Source organism: Dysidea avara, chromosome 3 (assembly GCF_963678975.1).
Source record: "Dysidea avara chromosome 3, odDysAvar1.4, whole genome shotgun sequence".
NCBI classification, from domain to species: Eukaryota; Metazoa; Porifera; class Demospongiae; order Dictyoceratida; family Dysideidae; genus Dysidea; species Dysidea avara.
The window spans coordinates 14,689,089-14,710,070 of record NC_089274.1 but is presented as its reverse complement, the minus strand read 5'-3'; the positions used below and the strand labels follow the sequence as shown (position 1 = coordinate 14,710,070).

Here is a 20,982-nt window from a genome sequence, read left to right as displayed (position 1 = left end):
ACAAATGTAGGGAAGCCATCGTGCTACCATGAATTGATACCTTGCGCCATCAGCAAAAAGAAATGGGACACAAAGAAGGAGAAAGGTAAGTCCATAACACGTGCATTGTATGTACTGCATGCGGTATGCCCAAAGGCACCTGATGCAGTTGAAGTGACATCAAACAGTAAAAAAATCAAACCTGTAGCCTTAGCCAGCATTGAATTATGCTTGTTTGAAGGTATCAGGCAATCAGTCAGTAGAAAACTCCATCGAATAATTTTTAGCAATCTATTGGAAGCATTTATAGGGTCGTACTGAAGGTACTTTTTCGGGGTTAGTTATACCTAACCAACACTGCCAAGGTGCCAGGATGGTATTGTCAAGCTGGTTTTGGGGTGACATTTTTGGCCATAAAAACCCAAACCTCCATGATCCCTAAATACTGTATATACTACCGTACTGTGTGATAAACAAGTTGTTACGCAGTTAAAATACAACTGTGTTGCAGTATGGCTACAGGTAATACAGAAGACTGTAATTTTCCTGCCTAGCCACTAAGCTTTCACAATGCTGCAAAGGCTATCACAAAACCTTGACTAGACATTGCAGCAATGGTATTTTAAAATTACATTAGCTATGAACTTAACAATGCATCATATAGGTTTTTAAAAAAAAACAGTAACAGCACTAGGGATAGCTGAAAAGCCACACAATAAGAATGGGTCACTGGAGTGGTAAACCACAAATCCTTATCTTAATTGACTCTTCTCTCAAGGCAAAATGCAAAATTTTGGATATACCACTCCAGTAGTCCCTTAGTCAAAATAGGGATTTGTGGATCAGCATTGAAACCAGGTCACTATTGCTGACTTGGATGACCCACTGACCCAGATAGCAATCTGGCTGTCAGACCCAGATGCAGGGGCATACGCAGGAATTTTGAAAAGGGGTTTCCACTACAGCTAAGTGACCGTTATATTAGAGTAGTTTATATTGCCTGACTGCTTTATTAGAGTATCTCGATCTTTCACCAAATTCATAATTCAGAACAATGCTATAAGTAATGCTATCTTGTGAGAAACTATTATTTAACTAAGATAAAAGTTTAAAATGTGTCCTGTTCCATGACAGATTCCAGATTCTGGAAACCTGAAGTCTCAATTTCCCAATGTCTCAAGTACTGTGTAAAATCCAAAGGGGTTTCCTGAAACCCCTGGAAACCCCCCTCCGTACGCCCCTGCAAATGTGACCTGGATTAATCAAAACCAAGACGTGCACCAACAGCTATATCTTGAGTGCTCCACTACACTAGCATATTTAGTTAAGTAATGGATAGCTCTATATGATAGCTAAACAGGTAAATTTTATAGTAAAGGACATGGTTCCATGTAAGTTTATAGGCAGCTAAATACCTTTCCTACAAGTGGGTCTGGCTTCATGATAAATTAGCATGATTCCAGGCATCAGACAACCTCAAACATTCCTGATAAGTGCATGGGCATGGCTCATGAAATAAGCTGTCCTGCTGCAAAAACTTAGACTATGATTTTTTTGTATATTAACAATTGATTAGTAGGCAATACTAGACGACATGGCTCCACTAAAGCTTGCAGACAGCAGCGAACATGAACTATAGATTGCAATACACCTACTGATAAATGAGCGAGGCTGCACATATGCCTACAGGCAGTAACCAATAATGGGCGTGGCAAGCTGGGCTGCAGTAAGACTAGACTAATACACTTCCACATTGTCAAACTAATCAATCCATTTCACATGTAATCCGATCCGGGTCTGACCCAGATATCTACAAAGCGGGTCAGACCCAGATGACCTGACCCGGCGGTGCATTCCCTGTCTGATGGTCATATTTCCTTGAATTTTGGCCCAGGAATATATTATTTGTTTAAGTATTTATCACCCATCCAAAGTTAAGACTAATCTGCAGTTAATCAGTTATAAATGGCTTCTGTTGTCATACTGAAAGCTTCAAGCGATGTCTATTAAAACTATTGTGGTTATAATGTAATCTACCCTGCAGGTGACTAAATAACAGCAGACATTTTTACACAACTGGTCATAATTAGAGGTAGTAATTATGGTATATCTAAATAGAGAGATCTGAGTTAGGCTATAAATGGTTTAACATACTGACTTAAATTGCTTGGCTTATATTTCCCAGCAATTACCATTTTCCTTCAACATTAATTTTAATACTAGTTATATGAAATTTAGTTACATGTACCACATGTTGACATACCTTACTAATAGTCAGATTGAATGGAGCTGTTGCAAAATTTCTATAGAACGTATAAACAGTGTTAGAATACATCTGAATTACTGTATAATTAATTTGTTTTGTGAGTCAATTACAGACTACCCCAGACTTCTAGAAAATATATGTAATATGCTACAAAAATTTAGAGGAAATTTATTTATCCATTCAAATTACTTTGTAGAACACATTAATAGATTTATCTATAATGAGATAAAATGATAATTATCTTGTTACAACTGGTCTTAGCTAGTCTGGTGCCACCTACCCACCCTTCTCAAAAAGTAAGGGTCTAGTAAAATACAAATCCCATATCAGTTCAAAGGAATTAAATCAGACAGCATACATAATTGCTGATTATATTAGATGATTGCCCTCCATTTAGAATAAAAGTATTGCATTGCCAAGGCGATTTGTGTGTGAATGTCATGGCACACATTAATTGGCTAGTGCCAGACTTTCTGCACAAGAACTGATGTGGGATCTGTATTTCACCAGACCATTAGTTTCTGTGAAGGGGTAGGCAGCTCCAGACTAAGCCCTAAAAGTAATTCCTTGCTATATATAACCCACCACATGTATCAGGCATTTAGTTCACAACTGACTGAACATAAATGCAAGTGTGCATGACCATGCATATATTAAACAATGATATTGTGTTAATCTTCATGAATGCTACTGTAACAGTTTTGCTTACAGATAATCAACAACACAAAGTACATTGTATAGTGCAGCCTTGCCTGTACTACATAAACAAGAAGAGTACACACACACATACACTTCACCTGGTAGTTGATTCATTACTGGATATTGAATAATGAAATAAATTAGGTACACTGAAAATTGAACTATTATAGGGACTGCTGTCTGAATCTCTTTTGCTGCTATAACAAGAAGTCGATGTACACCTACTGATGTCTTGAGCATAGATGCTGTCCCCTTGGAGTGTAGCTTGATTGTCACTAAATGTTATAGTAGCCTAAATGTGCACAGTATAACAGCCGGATGCTAAAGTGTTGATTATACTTACGTTCCAATGTGATGGACATTGTTCATCATCTTTGCCAATGTTATATTGCAAGAAACAGTTGTAGTTTAGTATAAGAGCAAGATCATCTTCAACCCGAACATTATCAACACCTACTGCTCCCCCAATATATGATGCATTGTTATGATCAAAATTTATATCTGTATTTGGGAATAGCTGAATCTACAGAACCATGACAAACGGTGTAATCACACTTTAAGGAGACTATGGTGAACGATCATAAAATAAAACACTACAGTATACTGAAATTACTATTTTAAAAAACCTAATTTAAAATGAAGTAGGGATCTATGCCAGCGTTGAAGCCGGGTTGGGTCGTCCGGGTCATCTGGGTCATCCGGGTCACATTTTCTCCGGGTCATCCGGGTCTGACCTGGTTTACAATTTATCCGGGTCTCACCCAGATTGGATCACGTGAGAAACGAAATTGCTCGTTTGACTACGTGGAACTTATAAACATTATTGCATAGCTCTTTCGTGAGCCACGCCCACTTATCGCATTACCAACATATTCTCAGCCACGCCTATTTGTTAGTAAGTGCAGTATGTAGCATGAAACTGAGGGTATCTATGGTGAGGAGTAGCTATTGTCAGTAGGTAAAGACCTTTTTTTTTTTCTTTTTTTTTGGTCTTCAACCTACAGCTAGGCTGAAGTTGCAATATTTACTCGACACGAATCGAACGCTCAAAATGTAGACTTGTTCGCTCACCCGAGACTAGCCGAAACACATCTCAGTTTTAATTAATCCGGGTCACATCCAGGTCAATCCGGGTCACATCCAGGTCAAATCCGGCTCTGACCCGGATTGCTGGGTCATCTGGGTCAGCAGTAGTGACCCGGTTTCAACGTTGATCTATGCAATAAAAAGTAGTGAAACAAGAGATGAATGATGGTATTACAGTATAGCTCAGTGGGAAAGTCCCTACTTTGGCACATTAATTTGGCATTGAACAAAATGATTGTTATAAATGTGTTAATCATCATCTCTTGTTTCACTACTTTTATCGCATAGATATTCATTTTTAATTAACAATATTTCTAAACACTAGTTTGTTTAGTTTTTTGTTGTAGCATAGCTAGCTACAGTGCAACTTGTGACTGTTCTCTATTAGAATATCACACATGACTGTTGTATTAGAATGACTGTTGCATTACAGTATCTCGAGTCAGCCAAGAGGTGTACAGCTAGCTAGACCAATTAGGGGTGAAGTCATCTTATTTCTATTAGTCCACCTAGATCTTTATTTGATGGGTGTGGTCACAAACCTATCGGATCCCAATCGCGAAGTTGCAGCTAGTATACCTCTTATACAGTGTTGGGCAAGTTACTTATTAAAAGTAACTAGTTACATATTACTTGCAACTGAACTATTTAGTCACAGTTACATATTACCCATAAAATAAAGTAACTATAATAATATTACATATTATATTACTTTGTGTCCACAGCCTTAAGCTGTCACGTGTAAAACTACCACCTTATCATGTGACATGATTTTGTTGTTGGGCAATGTGCAAATCTTGGTAGAAGCTGGTGAATAAGCTTCATTCAGTAGGCTTCAATATTTCGTTGTGGCTAGGCATTACTCAGTGGATTACTAACGAGATTAGTAACTTTGTTACTTGTGGTAATAATATTGCGTAATATTAGACTCGTTACAGTAACTACATTACTTAGGTAACGCATTACATTTGTAAGTAAGTAACTTGAGTTATATTACCTGTTTTTATAGCATTTTTTGTTATATTACTTAGGTACCACAAAAGCAATAATATTATGTAACACGTTACATAAGTAACGCGTTGCGTTACTCCCAACACTGCTCCTGTAGTAGCACTGGGACTGAAACGTTTCTGAAATCCAGCTCTGAAATATTCTGAATATGCTGCTGAAAGAGAGTGTTGCTACAGAAACATAAAGCCTCAATATGGTTTTGTTGGATGAAGAAGAAGACAAGCAACCTGATTGAAGATAAAAGAAACAACAAGGTGCAGAGGGCTTATACTCGTCGGAACCCCAAAAGGCATATCCCACTGGTGAGTTTGTTATTGTGGCATAAAATGGTGGTCATCGCTGCTTTGTTTGGCCTCTAGCCTTGCAACTGTGGTCAGTGAGGCAGTGAGACTAAAATTCGAGTTTTGGTGATTTTTAAAAATTCTATATCCAGACACCTGTAAGTGTTTTGTTATATATTATATGGACTATTAGTATTCCGTAAAGGTGTTTTTCATCACGTAAGAATGATTTTCAAATGGGCAGCATGCAAAATTTTTGGGGCAATCCCTACTTAAATGGTACTACCGTACTGTTTGACAAAAGACTGAACCATTTTATATGACAACCCCAAATAGCAATTATGGCTTTAACAGCCATTGTACAGCTAGTGAAAATTTTCTGTGTAAATAATATGTTTTTGTCAATGGCAGAGTTTTTGGTTGCTGTATAATGTCACATTCCTCACTTATCTGTGTGTGTAGATATTGAGTATCAGAATATTTCCATATCAGTACAATCCTACCTGTGTTTGCTCCTTAGTAGCTAAAACATAAGAAGCAATTTAGCTTGACAGTGAAATTTCCTCCAGGTGGGACACCTTCCATACTACTAAAGTTAAGTTAAATTGGTCCAGTTATACTATTTTTTTTTCAATTACATAAACTCCTTTCTTCCTGCTTATCGCTTAATATGGAGAGAGCAAAGTACATAATTTCTGATAGTGTATGCACCTTTCACTTTATGATAATGTTCTACCAAGTTTTAAGTAATTTTCAAAATGAAAATTGGTCTGTGGATATGTTAACATTGTAGTATTAATATTTTTGTGGTTTAAAAGAATTAGGACAATACCTACAGAGTTATGAAGCAAAAACCAAATACATATGTACCAAACAGAATCAAAATAATCTAATAGAACAGTCACTCAAAAGTGAGATATGAAGAATTTTGACATGGATTCAAACTGTGGACCTCCAAATTTGATCTCCCAAGGCCCTAACCACTGTGCCACTGCTGCCAGTTATCCAGCTCTCTTAATATCTACCACTGTTTGCTCGGTGTAACATGTACCTTCAGGATAATAATGCAACTTTCCCCTTGTCCTTCTGTTTATTTTACCTCTGGCACAAATTCACGGGGCAGTATGTTATAAAGACTTCAGTTCATTATCTCATAAAAAATCAGAGTTGTGGACTTATCATTAATCTTTCACCATCAACACAGATATGCTTTGCATACTGTCCTTCACATGTAATGCAGTTCCCTACATGATTCATGAAAATTGACTATTTATGGAACTGTGAAGCTAAAATCATGAAACTTCTGTTATAGTATGCAACCATGAAAATTTCCGCTCAACAGTACTGAAACAAGAGAGATTATCACCTGACATGTAAACTTAATTCCACACTGGTCATATTGTATGCGATTAGATGTGTATAATGTTAGGTGATGTACCCTATTTCAGTACCTATTATATAGCTATTATCCATAATAGCAAATATTTCATTCTTGTTATATACACATGTGTTTGCATCAACAAATTCTCCATGATTGCTAAAAAAGTTGTAAGTGTTTTGTACTCTAGGGATCGGTAAGAAATCATATGGCTTCATATTTTTTTGCACTTAATTTCAAGACAGCCAAGGTAATGACGGTGGATTCACGAATCTGTTGTTTCAATTACGTTTTGTCTACTGCACCATGCTGTTCATCATTCAAGCCTTTCTTGTTCTTCATGAAGGATAATTAATAGGTGCGGCGCTTGATAGTTGTGGTGTGCATTACTGTCTGAACATGTGATTTTAAGAAAGTGTGCCGTAAGATCAGGTTAGTAGTCAAGGAGTCATCTCTAGCATTTCACTGTTAAAAGTGGCTTGTTGAATTAGCACTCTGGGTGGTTATAATTGGTACCCAAGCCTGTTAATTCCTGTAAATTTTTGTGGCACAGTACCAAATATAACCATCGTTGGTGTTAATGTAACAAGCCATTTTTAACAGTGTTATTAACGCTGTATATCATTTTATAGTCTTACCAGTTTAGTTGTTTGTGAGGTAATCATGTCTTTCAGGGGTGGATACACTCTTCTAAAAGAGGGTTCCACTCTTAATGATAAACTCTCCAGTGATGTTTTACTGTTAAATCTTACCATTTAGGCCTTTAGAAATGCAGTTGAAGCCTTTAACAGTTGCTGTGATAGCTTTAAAGACAAAGACGATAATTTTTTTAGAGGTGCTAATCGCGTACGAAAATGAGTGATATTGTTACTATGCAGGAGTGTAATATAGCTAGCTAGCTGGGAATAAAAAGTAAAGAAACTAGCTATTTTAAACTTAAAATTTAAAAGGAAGTAGGGATCAATATACACATGCTACAAAAAGTAAGGAAACAAGCTCAAAAATGTTATAGCTTAAATGAGAAACGATCCACACAACAAAAAGTAAGGAAACGAGATTAGATGGCTACTTGCTAAAATGAGACACATTTTAATCCCTACTTTTGGCTAATTTGATAGTCTCATTTCAAGATGGTAGCCAAAAGTAGGGAATAAATTGTGCCTCATTTTAGCAAGTAGCCATCTAATTTTGTTTCCTTACGTTTTGTTGTGTGGATCGTTTCTCATTTCAGCAGTAACATTTTTGAGCTTGTTGCCTTACTTTTTGTAGCATGTGTATATCAATCCCTACTTCCTTTTAAATTTTAAATTTTTTTAAATAGCTAGTAGTTAATATCATAACAATACCTTTAATTTTTTGTGGTGAAATAAACTCAAACTAGGATACAAACAAAATTTAGTAAATTCAAAGTTTGCTCAAACATGAAGATGGGTTAAACAGTTTGAGCTATCAAACAGTATGCCAAGTATGGATGCCCCAAAAATGACACACACTGTCTATTATGCCACCTTTAAAAATCATCCAAGAAACATCTTACAAGATGCAAATCACCCTTACGGAATAATGTTAGTCCATCTAATAATAGAACTTTTTTTAAATCACCGAAACTCAAATTTTTGTCTGATTGCCTTCCAGCCTGCCTGCCTGCCTGCCTGACCAGGCACAAGGCTGGAGGCCAAACGAAGCAGCGCACTGCCACCACTGTATGCCACAACAGACTCGGGTGTGTGCCCTCTGTCCCACGATATATAGTATTCAGAATTTAATTAAGTTATGTGTTCACAGTTTATGATGGCCACAAGCCATCCCCTGTGAGATTTTATGGTTTCTATGGTAATATAGTACCAGCCACTTGTCTCTACAGTAGTAAAATGCATATAAATATGTGTAGCTTTTACTTGTGGCATTTAATTGTAGTTTTCTCTGAGTTAGTAAAACTGTGTGCATTGCAAACTTGTGAGATGTGTATTAAATTAAACATGTGGTGGTTTGTAATTTTATAAATCGGAGCTCTAATTCAAATCCACATGCATGAGGTTGAGCTCCTAAACCTGAGGCAGTATGTTCTAAATTTGTTGTTTTTAGCACATGATAAAATAGATTGGACAATATCAATATATTGTACCAATACTAATACTGCATTGGTATACAGGTATTATCATGTAATACTAACCAGAGATAGTCCTCCTATTTTCATGGCACTGCCAAACAATGTCCCATTATTGTTTGTAAAATTCAGAGTGCCACTGATATCAACTTGAGCACTATCAACATTGACACATCCTCCAACATTAGAAGTGAACACATTGGTCCCCAGAAAACTTAATGGCAAATGGACAGTGGATATTGCTGCATTCAATCCAAAACGATATAAACTGGACCGGTAGTCTTGTGCATTGATATTACCAACAAAATTGCTAAATAAATAATTTCAGAAAATAATATCTTATCTATATACAGAAATATAAACGTACCTATTGGAAATTTTAGCAGGATAATTGGCAGTATCTATACGTGCATTTGTTCTAAGTCCAAATGCTGATCCTCCAAAGAGTGCATAGTTTTCATAAAAATTGCAGCTATCAATAAACAATGAAAACTAGAAACATGTAAATGTATAATACACACTTACCGATCAACCCACACCCGATTAGTGTTTAAACCATTGTTTACATTGTACAAAGAACCTTGTAGGATAAATCCAAAACCAGCTGCCCCAAATGCTAAATTCCTCTTAAAGATAGAATTTCTGATACACAACCTGTTGAACTCAGAGTTACCAAACAAAGCCATCTGCAAGGACCCTGCAACACCACCTGCTTCGGTTATCAACTTTGTAGAAACATTTCTTGCATTAGCAACGAAACTCTCAAAGTTGTCAACACTGAAATTTACATTAGCTTCCCTAATAAATTCATCTAAAGTTTCGTAGCCACCTAAAGCATCATACTCTTGATTAAGAAAAACATAACCAATGGCCTTGTTGTCAATGAACTTACAATGGTTGATTTCTATAAAATTGTCTCTTGAATCCAATACAAATATTGCTATAGCTCCACCTTGGTGAAGAGCAGTGTTGTTAAAAAATTGGCAATCAACAAATTTCAATGAATAACGTGCAACATTTTTCATATGAATGTAAACAGCTGCACCACTTCCAAATGGTAGATACTGGTAGGTTCGACTATCATTGACTGTATTGTTTATTCTCTTGTATGCAACATTGTTTTGAAATGTGCAATTTTGCACTGTTATGACTGAATCAGAAATGTTTTGTAAAGAAATACCCAAGCCAGCACCTCCAAATCTATATGACAAGAATTCCACTAAATATGATGCATTATCTTGCTGCAGTCCAACATTTCCACTGAAAGTACAATTGACGAGTACAAAGTTTTTTCCATTGTGTATCCCAACACCACTGTTTTTGCTGCGATGAAAAGTTGAGTGAAAGATTTGTACATTCTGTGAGCTTTGAAAGAACAGGCTGACAGTCTTAGGACCACATCCAGCAAATGACAAGCCACAAATCGTGATGTTCTTGGCATTCACAAAACCAAGTCCATTGAAATCATTATCGCTATATTGTGGACATTTTATTATTGCAGTTCCATTAGCAGATGGATGTTTTTGAAGAACAACATTTGAAAAACTGTAAAAGTTTAGCCTAATCCCATTAGTAGCATTATATGTTCCTTGATCAATACAAATGGTAAATGATCTATTCCTTCGAAATTCAATCACTTGCTCTGCTACAGACTTTGCAGTAGTAGAATCAATGGTAACATCACAAGTACTGGATGGACAAGTCACTGCAAATACAAGTGACTCAACCATGAAGCACATGATGACTAATTGTTGAAACATCTTTTGCCAGGCTATAAAATGAGTGATGGTGCATGGTAATGCCATTGTAGGAGCTTATAGGTGCCACAAAGTTGATAAATTCCTGTGTCTACAAAATTAATGGAGAACATAAAATGCACAGTTTAAAAGAGAAAATTTGTGTGTGGCATATAAAATAATGCATGAATTACAACATCAGCAATTGATTTATAATTTGCTTACAAATAAATATTCTAAAGATCTGCTCTTAAACATAGCTGATCATGCAAGTAACCTGAGAGATGATGTTGAAACAAATAGGTATAAATATATGCAGCCATATATGACATACATGGTTTGACATGGCTACATCGCCTTAAAAAAGCAGTTGTATATTATACTTAGCTAGCACACTTAAAAACACTGAAATAATCATTGTAGTTAAATTTCTTTGCTTGATTTCAAGTGATTAAGCCATGACATTGTTTGCTCGCCTTGATTATTTGCTATAGGTACATTGATTAAAATTGATGACCACCCAGATGGTGGTGGTATCGGTAACTAAGTGCACAAGGTCCAATCGTGCACCTACCGTAATTCGCTTTATTTTTGTGCAAAAATTTTTCGTGATAAAAATTTTCATGTAAAAATATTTTTGCATGATTTACACAAATGACTGCTCTATTAGAGTAGTTCGATCTTGTGTAAAAAATTTTGTGTAAGAAATTCTCATACAAATTTTACATACAAAAATTATTTTACAACAAAAAAAAAAGCAAATTACAGTATGTAACCCCAATGGCCATAAGGCCTATATTAATTACAAGAAAAAATTGGGAACTTTAAACTAAACTAGGCACGATGTAGTACCACTGCAATAAAAAGTACTGGATTGGAGGAGTATGTAATGTCCAGATACTGTAAAACAATAAGAAGTAAATATCCCTACTGTGCTATGGAGAATCAAAACACACAGTGGGGACATTCACTTCTTATTGTTTTACAGAATATATATCTGCATGGACATTACGTACTACTCCGATCCAGCTTATTTTATTGCAGCAGTACTACATTGACCCTACTCTGGTTTAAAATTTCTATACTTGTTTGTGAACTTTTTTGTCAAATCACGACCACTATTAAATAGCTAGTTACCCTCACATATGTAAGTTTTAATCATATTCATGAGTGAGGTCATGATCTGCAGTGATCATGAATCTAATAATCAAATTTTACACAAGAGTTGTCCACTTACATTACAGTTACACTGGCCTACTACTGATATATACACACCAAGCACCAAGGTCTGGGGTAACCACCAGACTAATTCACTTACAACTTTCTTTCATACATATGCTTTGTGCATAGTGTACGTGCATACTATTCTACAACCAGTCCATTCCTGGTGGCAGGCAACATCGATATCTCGTCTACAATGGAGAACAGCTCACTTTCTTTGTGCATACCATTCTACAAGCACTTGGTGGCAGGCGACTTCTCATCTACAATGAAGCACAGCTCACTGAACTACCTGCCAGGAACCCAGCAAGACACAAGTGTTCCAATATGTTGGTGCAATAACATAGTGAAATGTGCACACCCGGAGATTGAAGCCATAATGTACTATGGCTGCATATGGGAGAATAAAAGAAAGACAATAGCGCACATATTGTATGGTTATCAATATTCCAAAACTATCTTCTTAACTGGATTTGAAGTGTTTCTGTGTGAGAAGTAGGGCTGTAGCTGTAGCCACTTTTCCGCTACGCTTGACTGAATGCATCAGAACATAATTTCAAAAAAAATAATTTTTTTTGTAGCAACTTGATGAAAACATTTCGAGTCAATCTGAAGGCATTTTTGAGCTAGATTTTACCCAACCAATACTGCCATGTCGTCATGAGGGGAAATCGAGGTAGGCTTTTTGGGAGATATTTATCACAGGCTACGCCCACACCTTCGTCATCCCTACTATACAGTACTATCGTATTGTATGATAAGGACCGCATAGTGTAAGATTACTAGTTAAATTGCAATACCATTTTAGGCATCATTGTAAAACCACCCACATGGGCAATGAATGATGATGACCAATGACTTGTTTTCATAATCAGAATATAAAGCTGCTAACAGTCAGTGCCCTGCACTACCAACAGGGCTGAGACAAAGTTTGATGACCTCAGTTACTTGGCTCATGTTATTACGGGTAAGTGAGTCTCATCCACATCACAGGGTTTAGATGTGCATATGCATGTACAGTGCCACTAGTAGATTTTTCTTTTTCTTATCACATAGTTATGTTAATTTACAAAAACACACAGATATGAAATTAGGGTGAGTGGGAAGGTCATCACCATATATAAAGTCCAAGAAACTGTTTAATTACTACTCTGGTTTTATAGGGATTGTAGATTTTTCTTCGTAGATTTAGGATGACATGTACAGTAAGAGGTTCAGATGCTTGTTCATGGACCAATTATGGTGTGATATGAAAGCAGCATGTTTTATTCAAAGAAACATAAATTCATTAATCTAAAACAGCAATAGGCAATGGCTAGTGTCCGCAACGTAAAAAATTGATATCTTTTAATCAAATACCTACTATTGTCATGACCACGTGCTAGGCTAAGTGTAACTTAAATAATACCAGCGTGGCAGCCAGGTTTGTCACTTTATTCCAGTAGAATTGTCTTAAAATCACATGATTTTTTGCTACAACGACCAAATAACACCTGAATACCAATATTTACAAATAAAGGGGAGTATACTGCAAGGTTCCTTTTCAGATTTGAAAGTGGCTGTACTGTTAGGTGTTTGTAAGCTTTGTATCCTTGCTATTGGAGACTGTTTCACCGGTTCATCACTCATTCTGTTATTTGTTTGCAAAAAAATCGTGTCATTTGTCGTTTTGGCAGAACTTCAACATATAGCCAGATGCATAACAAGCTTCAATTTTATCAAAAAGCCACACAAATTGTTCTTCCAACAGAACCTGACCACTAAAATCAAACGACACTGATACATTGAGTTGACAACAGACTAGTTAACCAATTTTGAGGATGAATATTGAGGCATACGAAGAACCCTATGAAATGCAGCAGAGGTGAGTTTTATACTGTAATGACATTATTGGCCAAGTCATAAGCTGCTGGGCTAATCAAATGCAAAATCTAATACATGTAAACTTGACTTCAAGTAATTTTCAGACTCTTAAGCCCCAGATTTGACTTATTTGAAAAGCAAAACTATTCCAAATAAGTATTAAAGCTTAAGAACCACTGCCTATGAACTATTACAGTCTTTGGCCACAACAAAGTACACCATAGCTATTGAATTATGCACCAAGCCCCGCCCCCAGGTATCCCCATACATCTACTGGGGATTTGACATCTACATCTGCCCCACCCTAGAGATTTGACGGCAGCAGTTGGCTGAGCCAAAATTTATTTTAATAGAACAAATACCCTATAGAAACCCCTCGTTTGAGGTGGGGACATAGTGGGGTTTTGACAAGCTTCTTAGCCTCAGCACTGGGGAATTTGACACTAGACCGTTTGTCAAATTCCTGCGGGATGGATGACATTCATGGGATGATACATCGGACAATTTCTCAAATTTCGATTCCGCAAGTTCGTGTGCAGAGTATCTATGATCAGACATGTATGATAAGCATAGATATTCCAATACAGTGCCGGCAAGGAAGATACCTTACATTTGCCGTTTTCCTCAAGTAAGAGTATGCCAAATGTACTTTTTTTGCGTGTTAGCTATCATTTTACCAGTTTGGCGCATGAACTTTTGTTGCTATGAGATTTCCACTGGCCGAACCAGTTGATCCTAAAATAATAACTTACACAAATACACAATAACTGAGGAGGCGGGTCCGAGTATGCTGTGTACACCATTTTCTTTCCCTACTTCTTACCTAGCGTGTTTCTAGTTAGTTGGCTCGCTGATGGGTTTAAGCGAACGCCGGGAAATCATGTACAGATAGTTTCCGAGGTAGACTCAAAGTAGACGTTGAGAGCGGACGGCGCAGGTTGCGGGGCAAATTGCCGCAAAACTATAGGCGTTTGAAATGCGGTGGGCGCTTATGATATCCGGGAATGGTCACGATAGCAGCGATCGAGGTAATGAACGAGGTAAAAAACTTGATAATTCTTTGGCTGATCGCTGCGAGGGTAGTTAAATGTTCGCGAAGTGATACAGATCCTTTTTCCTGCCGAGAACACACCGGTAGTCACAGTGGTACAAGTTGGGACTATGAAATTGATGATCAAGCAGAGCTGGACCAGTTTATTTTAGCAGTAGAAACTAACTCAACTAAGACCTTTAATGAAGCTGTATGTGTTGAGGTATCCCTGACGAACAATGACGCGTACAAGATGGATATTCTGAAACTGATGACTGTCAATCTTGGAAGAAACGGTAGTCTAATAATAGTAGGTGTGGCAGATCATGTGGTGATAGACTGTATGATGGATCAATATGATTTGGAGGAATTACGTGACCTACTCAAGCCACTGACACAAGCATCACTGGTTGTACTAGATGGGCTGACTTTCACCGGATGCCCTGTACCTATTGTGGTTGAAGAGACAGAAATGGTGGTGATCCAAAATTGTGTCTTCTTGTAAGTAGCCATCATGAAAGTCATGGGCATATTGAAGGATTTGCTCTGCCCTTTTATGGCAGAGGAAGTCTGTGTACTGTGAACTCTCCAGTCTGTACCCTTGCTTACCTAAGTGCTTAACTATGCAAAGGAAGCCGTATATAGCAATAAATGGAGTATTTAATTGTACGTATTCACGATATTTCAGCAATGTAATTTTAGTAATGGGATTCAGCATTTAAAAAGAGACTGTGAAATTGCCAAATAACCCCCCTAGAGATTCCATACACATGTATGTTAGGGGGCATCTCCAAACTGATTTTGGTACGCTTAACGTCATAATGACGTTAAGGGGGGAGGGGGGTTCAGGCCATGACGTTATTAATTTTTATTAAAGCAGTTATAGTGTGAACAGCTAGGAATAGAGGAATTGACGTGATTAAGCAGCTATACTGTTTGTAGACTATGTTTTCAGGTAAAGAATATAACGTTTTGTGCTTCTATTGCCAATGCATTGTTTTCATAGTGTGACGTTAAGGGGAGGGGGGGGGGGGGGGGGGTCTGAAGTTAGCGTCATTATGATGTTAAGCGTACCAAAATCAGTTTGGAGATGCCCCCTTAGACTACAGTAATTTGATCTGTAAAAAACATGTCTATGTATGATCAGATTATGCATGCTATATATAGTATGTAATAGAGTGTGGTTGCAATAAACTACAGATGCAAACACACACACAAACACACTAACAAACAAAGCAAAGCCTTCGGTTACCGTTACACCTACCCAGTGAACCAGCACAGGGACACCTGTTCACTAGTACTGTGAATTAGTACAGGCAAATCCTCCTGGTAACCCCCAGGACACTGTACATGTCTCAAGTGCAGGTGTGGACTTGCTATCCATTGATGTTACAGTTGGGTGGGCTGCTTCCCCACTTAACACCAGCTCCCCATTTATACAGCTGCATAGACTGGAGTAAAATTTCTTACAAAAACACAACTGGTCATGCACACACACATGCACACAAATATACACACGCACTCTCATACACACTGTACACACATTAATACAGCCAATGTCAACGTGGTACACCTCTTAATACACTCACAGTGATGCTATGCATGGTAAATATTTTATTTTGTATTCTTTGCAGGGACCATGAACATGGAACAGTGAATATTTTTAACTCACCAAAAGTAATTGTTAAAAACTGCACCTTTCAAAACAACACATCAACAAGCTTTTTTACCAGGAAACAGTTTCAAAGCAATGGAGGTGGCCTATCTATTGGATACAATGAGAGACTAGCCACAATAAATTACGTTGATGTGCTTGTAAACAATTGTGTGTTTAAGAACAACAGTGCCATCCCACCTACTAAGTTGAGTTCCACAACAACTGTCGTACTGGCAAGAGAAGTATTTTCTGGTCGTGGAGGGGGCCTGTCCATTCTAATCAAAACTAGTGTCCCGGTTAATGTTGTAGTTAATAATAGTAAATTTATCAACAATTTTGCTAGCAATTATGGTGGAGGATTATACCAGTTTATAAATGAAGAAGTTGGTAACCAAACTTATGTGTTTGGGAATAACACATTTATCAATAACACTGCCTTACGTGGTGCAGGGGCAGTAAATTTTGGAAATTTTGGACATACAATTAACCAAACAAGATTTAATGGTGTTTTCTACAATTGTATATTTGACGGCAACTCAGCTGACTTGGCTGGTGGGCTGCACATATTTCCATCATATCACGGCTACTCCAATAATTACATCAGAATGGAATTGTGCAAGTTTAACAATAATAATGCAAGCAATTATGCCGGTGCTGTTGATATTATTTCATACAATTATTTTGGCAGCAGACAGCATTATGACCCATTTGTGTTTGTGAACTGGTAAGCAAGTGACTTATATGTGTTAAAAGTTGATTGTTTTGTAATGATTTCATGATTTCTTGCAGTGAATTCAACAACAATTTTGGTAACAGAGGTGGTGCAGTTGCTATTCTGCATTACGCTGCTCATTTTGAGAATGTTACTTTCACTAATCACCGAGGGCCTGTGATTTTAGTAAGAACTAAGAAGACAATTTTATCACAACACAAATTGTCCATTTATCTATTACAGGCTGTTTCTAGTACTCTGAATTTCCGTGGCAACGTAAGGTTTATTGGCAATAATGCTTTTGGATTTGATGGTGGTGCTTTGTTCTTGAGATCATTTAGTCAAATGTACCTTGATGCGGGGACGCACTTTCAGTTCATCAACAACTCAGGAGGGTAATATAACTCCTGATATAAATGATTCATGTGTATTGTATTTATTATTTCAGGCTAGGAGCTTCCATTGTGGTAGAAAATCTGAACATTCTACCAGTTTTTGAAAACAGCTTCTTCAACTCACGTTGCTTTCTGCAATATTCTAACCGCTTTGTCCCACCTAATGAATGGAAGCAGGTAATACTACTGAATTACAACTTTTTTTTGTACTTTGCTACATCACATTTTACAACAGGTGTCTATGAAGTTTGTGGGGAATAAAGCTATTGTAGGATCAGCCATGTATGCAAACAGGCTTGGTCTATGCTCATGGTACTCTTATTCCCCACCTTACTTTGACCTTGGAAACATGTTACGTTCACCTTTTGTCACATACGGGTAAGACAACATCAGTGTTACATTATGTATAGTAACCAGTGCCCTCTTTATGTAGTGATGGGAATGTAAATTCTGGCCAAGTTTCTTCAGATTCGTTGAACAAGTCATTTTCACTACAAACACCAGCCTATGATTTTGTTATACAAAATAAAAGTGTATGTAGTAATGCATTTATTACTTGTACTGTAGATATTCATTTTACCCAACAGGTCTCTTCTTATCCAGGGGAAGTCACTCAGCTAACTTTACTGTCATATGATGAGCAGAACTTTCCTACTTCAGAATCATACAGGATTTCAACTGGTTTATCTTACCAGCAGATTTCTGTATGTGCATTTTCACGTAGCCGCTATATATTTACTTTTTATGATAGGGAATCTCATTTGAGTTTAGCCCTTCAGCTCGTACAGTACGTCCCATTGAGTCAACATTTTCGATTCAATATAATGTGAAGGCACTAGGAGGTGTTCCCAGTAGTATTCTAAGAACTGACCACTCAATTGAAGTATCATCATTAAGAACACAGTCTTCAGTAAGAACTTGTGCAGAATGCCCATTTTATGGTTACATTCAAATGTTGTATTTGTACATGTTTAGTTGGTTCACTATCGAGTGCATAACTTCAACTTGACAATGAGACCTTGTCCTCCTGGACATGTGTTAAATGAAATAAATGCCACTATAAATGCCACTGATGAATACAAGTGTATTTGTGGAAATGATAATGATGGGAACATTGTTGAGTGTCTGCCACAGGAAAGCAAGATAATACTGGAGGTATACTACCTATATTTTGAAATACAGTACACTTTGTCATTGTAGGAAGACCTTTGGGCTCTTTATATAGACACTGGAAAAGTGAATGGCATGCTAGAGTACTACCATTGTCCACCAGGCTATTGCCAGTGTACTAAACTCAATGACTCTGATGTGTGTACTAGTGTGTATGACTATGATGATAGGAACTCTCAGTGTGTTTGTGACAGAGAAGGTATACATTTGCAATACACTTGTAATTTATTAATGTGTTTGTTGTAATTTCAGGTTACTTATGTGGCAGGTGTCGTCAACCAAAAGGAGTGAGTGTACTACTCAACAAATGTGTCACATGTGGTAATGAGAATGTACTTCTGATTATTGGATTGGGTCAGTGATGCTTAACGTGTATAGCAAATATTAACACTGTATACAGTTATAGTCAATATTATCATCATCTTGGTCGTACTGTTGCTGTCATTGTCATTACCATCTTGGCTGTATCCATTCCTGTTTTACTTGCAGGTACATATATTCATATGTGTATGTATGTATTTATGTGTGCGTGTGAACGTCAGTGTGTATGTAAGTGTGTGTGTGTGAGTGTGTAGTAAGTAGGTGTGTGTGTGAGTGTGTATGTAAGTAGGTATGTTGTGTGTGTGTGCGTGCGTGCGTGCGTGCGTGCGTGCGCACGCGTATGTGTGTGCATGCGTGAGTGTAACATTACTAGAAATAGTATCCTTGATGTTGTGTACATATTTACACATGTACTGTTCACACAGATTGCACCCTACTTGGCTGAGTATTTTCCAGTGACATTCAGAGCTGTCCAGCCTTATGTTAGTTGTGATTTCTGTAGCTCGTGTTTGAATTTTGATGATGTTTTGCAGCTACGCTACATCAGCAGTGCAGCCAGCTTGTATTTCCCATATGACTTCTGCCTCTATTCTGGAATGACAGCATTAGCCTCTTACACTTTTAGATATATACCATTTGTGCTAACAATAATTATTTCTACAATTCTCTACACTGCTAACAGGTATGTGCTTTTATAGTGTGCGTATGTAGTCAATTTATTATCATTTAATATGTAGGAAATTTAAAGTTGCAAAGAACTTGCGTCTATCATGGAGTGGTTTGTGGCTACTGATAATGCTATTGTCTACAGATGTTATAAATACTTCTGTATCTATTCTAAATTGTCCTATACTGAAGGATTCCAATGGAAATAAACACCTGGTACAGTCATACATCATCATTATTTTAGTCTCTCCTGTATTATGATAGTTGTTGTTATAGAGATGGTATCATGATGGTACAGTCAAGTGTTTTACAGGAGGACATGCTCCATTAGCTATCATAGCTATAATAGTCTTGACATTTGGTGTGCTATTGTGTGCATTCATTACATGTGTCATATTAAAGGTTATCAAGGTAAGTGTCATTATTGCTAGTCAGTTAATTGGTGTAACTTGTTATCTTTAGAGACACTGGGCAGTTTCAATGTCTAGGAAGTTGGTTGACTCTTTTGCTTCTGATTGCAAGTGGTGGTCTTCAGTTGAGCTGTCCAGAAGATACTTATTCATTATTTTTATAATGATAGCACCAGGAAATTTGGTATGTACACACCAGTTACACAACATTTACTTCATACTGTGTGACTAACAGGGTCCCGTGTTGCTACTAGCAATGTGTACCGTGATGATTTATGCATTCCTACAACCATATCATTGTCTCAGTGTTAACCTAATGGAAGTGTTCACTATGGTGGATATTCTGTTGCTACTGATGATATCATCAACTGAACAATTTAAGGTACTCAATGCACGAAGCTTACTGAAAAACTATCCACAAGCTGTACAGTGTCTCTAATGAAGCAATCAAGTGTTTCAAGGCATGTGTACATTGCTAATAGACATTAGTGATGGCTGTTGTAATTGTTACAATATATCATTGTTATTTCAGGATTTACAATCTCACGATGACTCCTCATCAACGGTGTATATTGATGAATGTGGAGAAGTTCACAGGTTAAGTGAGCAGGCCAAAATCTTGATACCATTTTACTACCTTCCATTGGTCATATTTTGCATGCTGTTGCTGGTGAAACTTTGGAGAAGATTTCTGGGTGAAAAAATTCAGCAAATGTTCCAGAAAAGGTGTGTGTGTATGCTGTCCATAAAATGTGTTTACTTTTCAGATACAGGAAAAACAAGAGATTTGATATTGGTCCTACCTATGAGGGAACATCCTTGACGTTGACTTCAACTTCATACTTAGAATTTGATGACGATCAAGCTCTGCTAACTTACACTACCAACCATACCTAATATTATGCATTGCTAAATGCATTTTTTATATGAATTGTATGTTCTAATAGAATACTGTGACTTGTTCAGTTCTCCATATGCTGACTGTAGCAAGCAA

The 20,982-nt window shown here is 37.2% G+C and overlaps 2 protein-coding genes across 3 annotated transcripts in view; one reads left to right on the top strand and one right to left on the bottom strand.

The window, feature by feature from the left end:
* LOC136249536 (uncharacterized) overlaps positions 1-14,587 on the bottom strand; it is a 35,881-nt gene extending 21,294 nt beyond the window's left edge. The window contains exons 1-7 of the mRNA XM_066041578.1: positions 14,451-14,587; positions 9,333-10,655; positions 9,175-9,279; positions 8,874-9,117; positions 3,288-3,467; positions 3,043-3,236; positions 2,243-2,282 (exon numbers count right to left, since the gene is read on the bottom strand). Of these exons, the coding sequence (XP_065897650.1) occupies positions 2,243-2,282; positions 3,043-3,236; positions 3,288-3,467; positions 8,874-9,117; positions 9,175-9,279; positions 9,333-10,612 (2,043 nt within the window). The 5' untranslated portion in view covers positions 10,613-10,655; positions 14,451-14,587. The remainder of the gene's footprint in view (positions 1-2,242; positions 2,283-3,042; positions 3,237-3,287; positions 3,468-8,873; positions 9,118-9,174; positions 9,280-9,332; positions 10,656-14,450) is intronic.
* Positions 14,106-20,937, top strand: LOC136249537 (uncharacterized). Of its 2 annotated transcripts, none has more exons than XM_066041580.1 (21): positions 14,106-14,255; positions 16,292-17,038; positions 17,104-17,212; positions 17,270-17,421; positions 17,475-17,598; positions 17,657-17,799; positions 17,855-17,954; positions 18,009-18,125; positions 18,173-18,331; positions 18,397-18,576; positions 18,622-18,790; positions 18,844-18,945; positions 18,992-19,080; positions 19,338-19,394; positions 19,446-19,594; positions 19,650-19,794; positions 19,855-19,989; positions 20,041-20,172; positions 20,224-20,370; positions 20,521-20,714; positions 20,762-20,937. In XM_066041580.1, exons 1-21 carry the CDS (start codon positions 14,116-14,118, stop codon positions 20,883-20,885), a joined length of 3,414 nt encoding a protein of 1,137 aa, XP_065897652.1. In that variant the 5' UTR covers positions 14,106-14,115; the 3' UTR covers positions 20,886-20,937. The 2 variants fall into 2 exon arrangements, with proteins under 2 accessions (XP_065897652.1, XP_065897651.1); XM_066041579.1 differs by lacking the exon at positions 14,106-14,255 and adding an exon at positions 14,591-15,158.
* The last annotated feature ends 45 nt before the right edge of the window (positions 20,938-20,982 follow it).

What these genes read in the sequence shown, in the direction of transcription:
- LOC136249537 (XM_066041579.1), top strand. Translation starts at nt 14,632, where the DNA reads ATGGTCACGATAGCAGCGATCGAGGTAATGAACGAGGTAAAAAACTTG. An exon ending in TTCATCAACAACTCAGGAGG is followed by an intron (nt 17,422 to 17,474) that starts GTAATATAACTC and finishes TTATTATTTCAG; the next exon opens with GCTAGGAGCTTCCATTGTGG. An exon ending in CACCTAATGAATGGAAGCAG is followed by an intron (nt 17,599 to 17,656) that starts GTAATACTACTG and finishes ATTTTACAACAG; the next exon opens with GTGTCTATGAAGTTTGTGGG.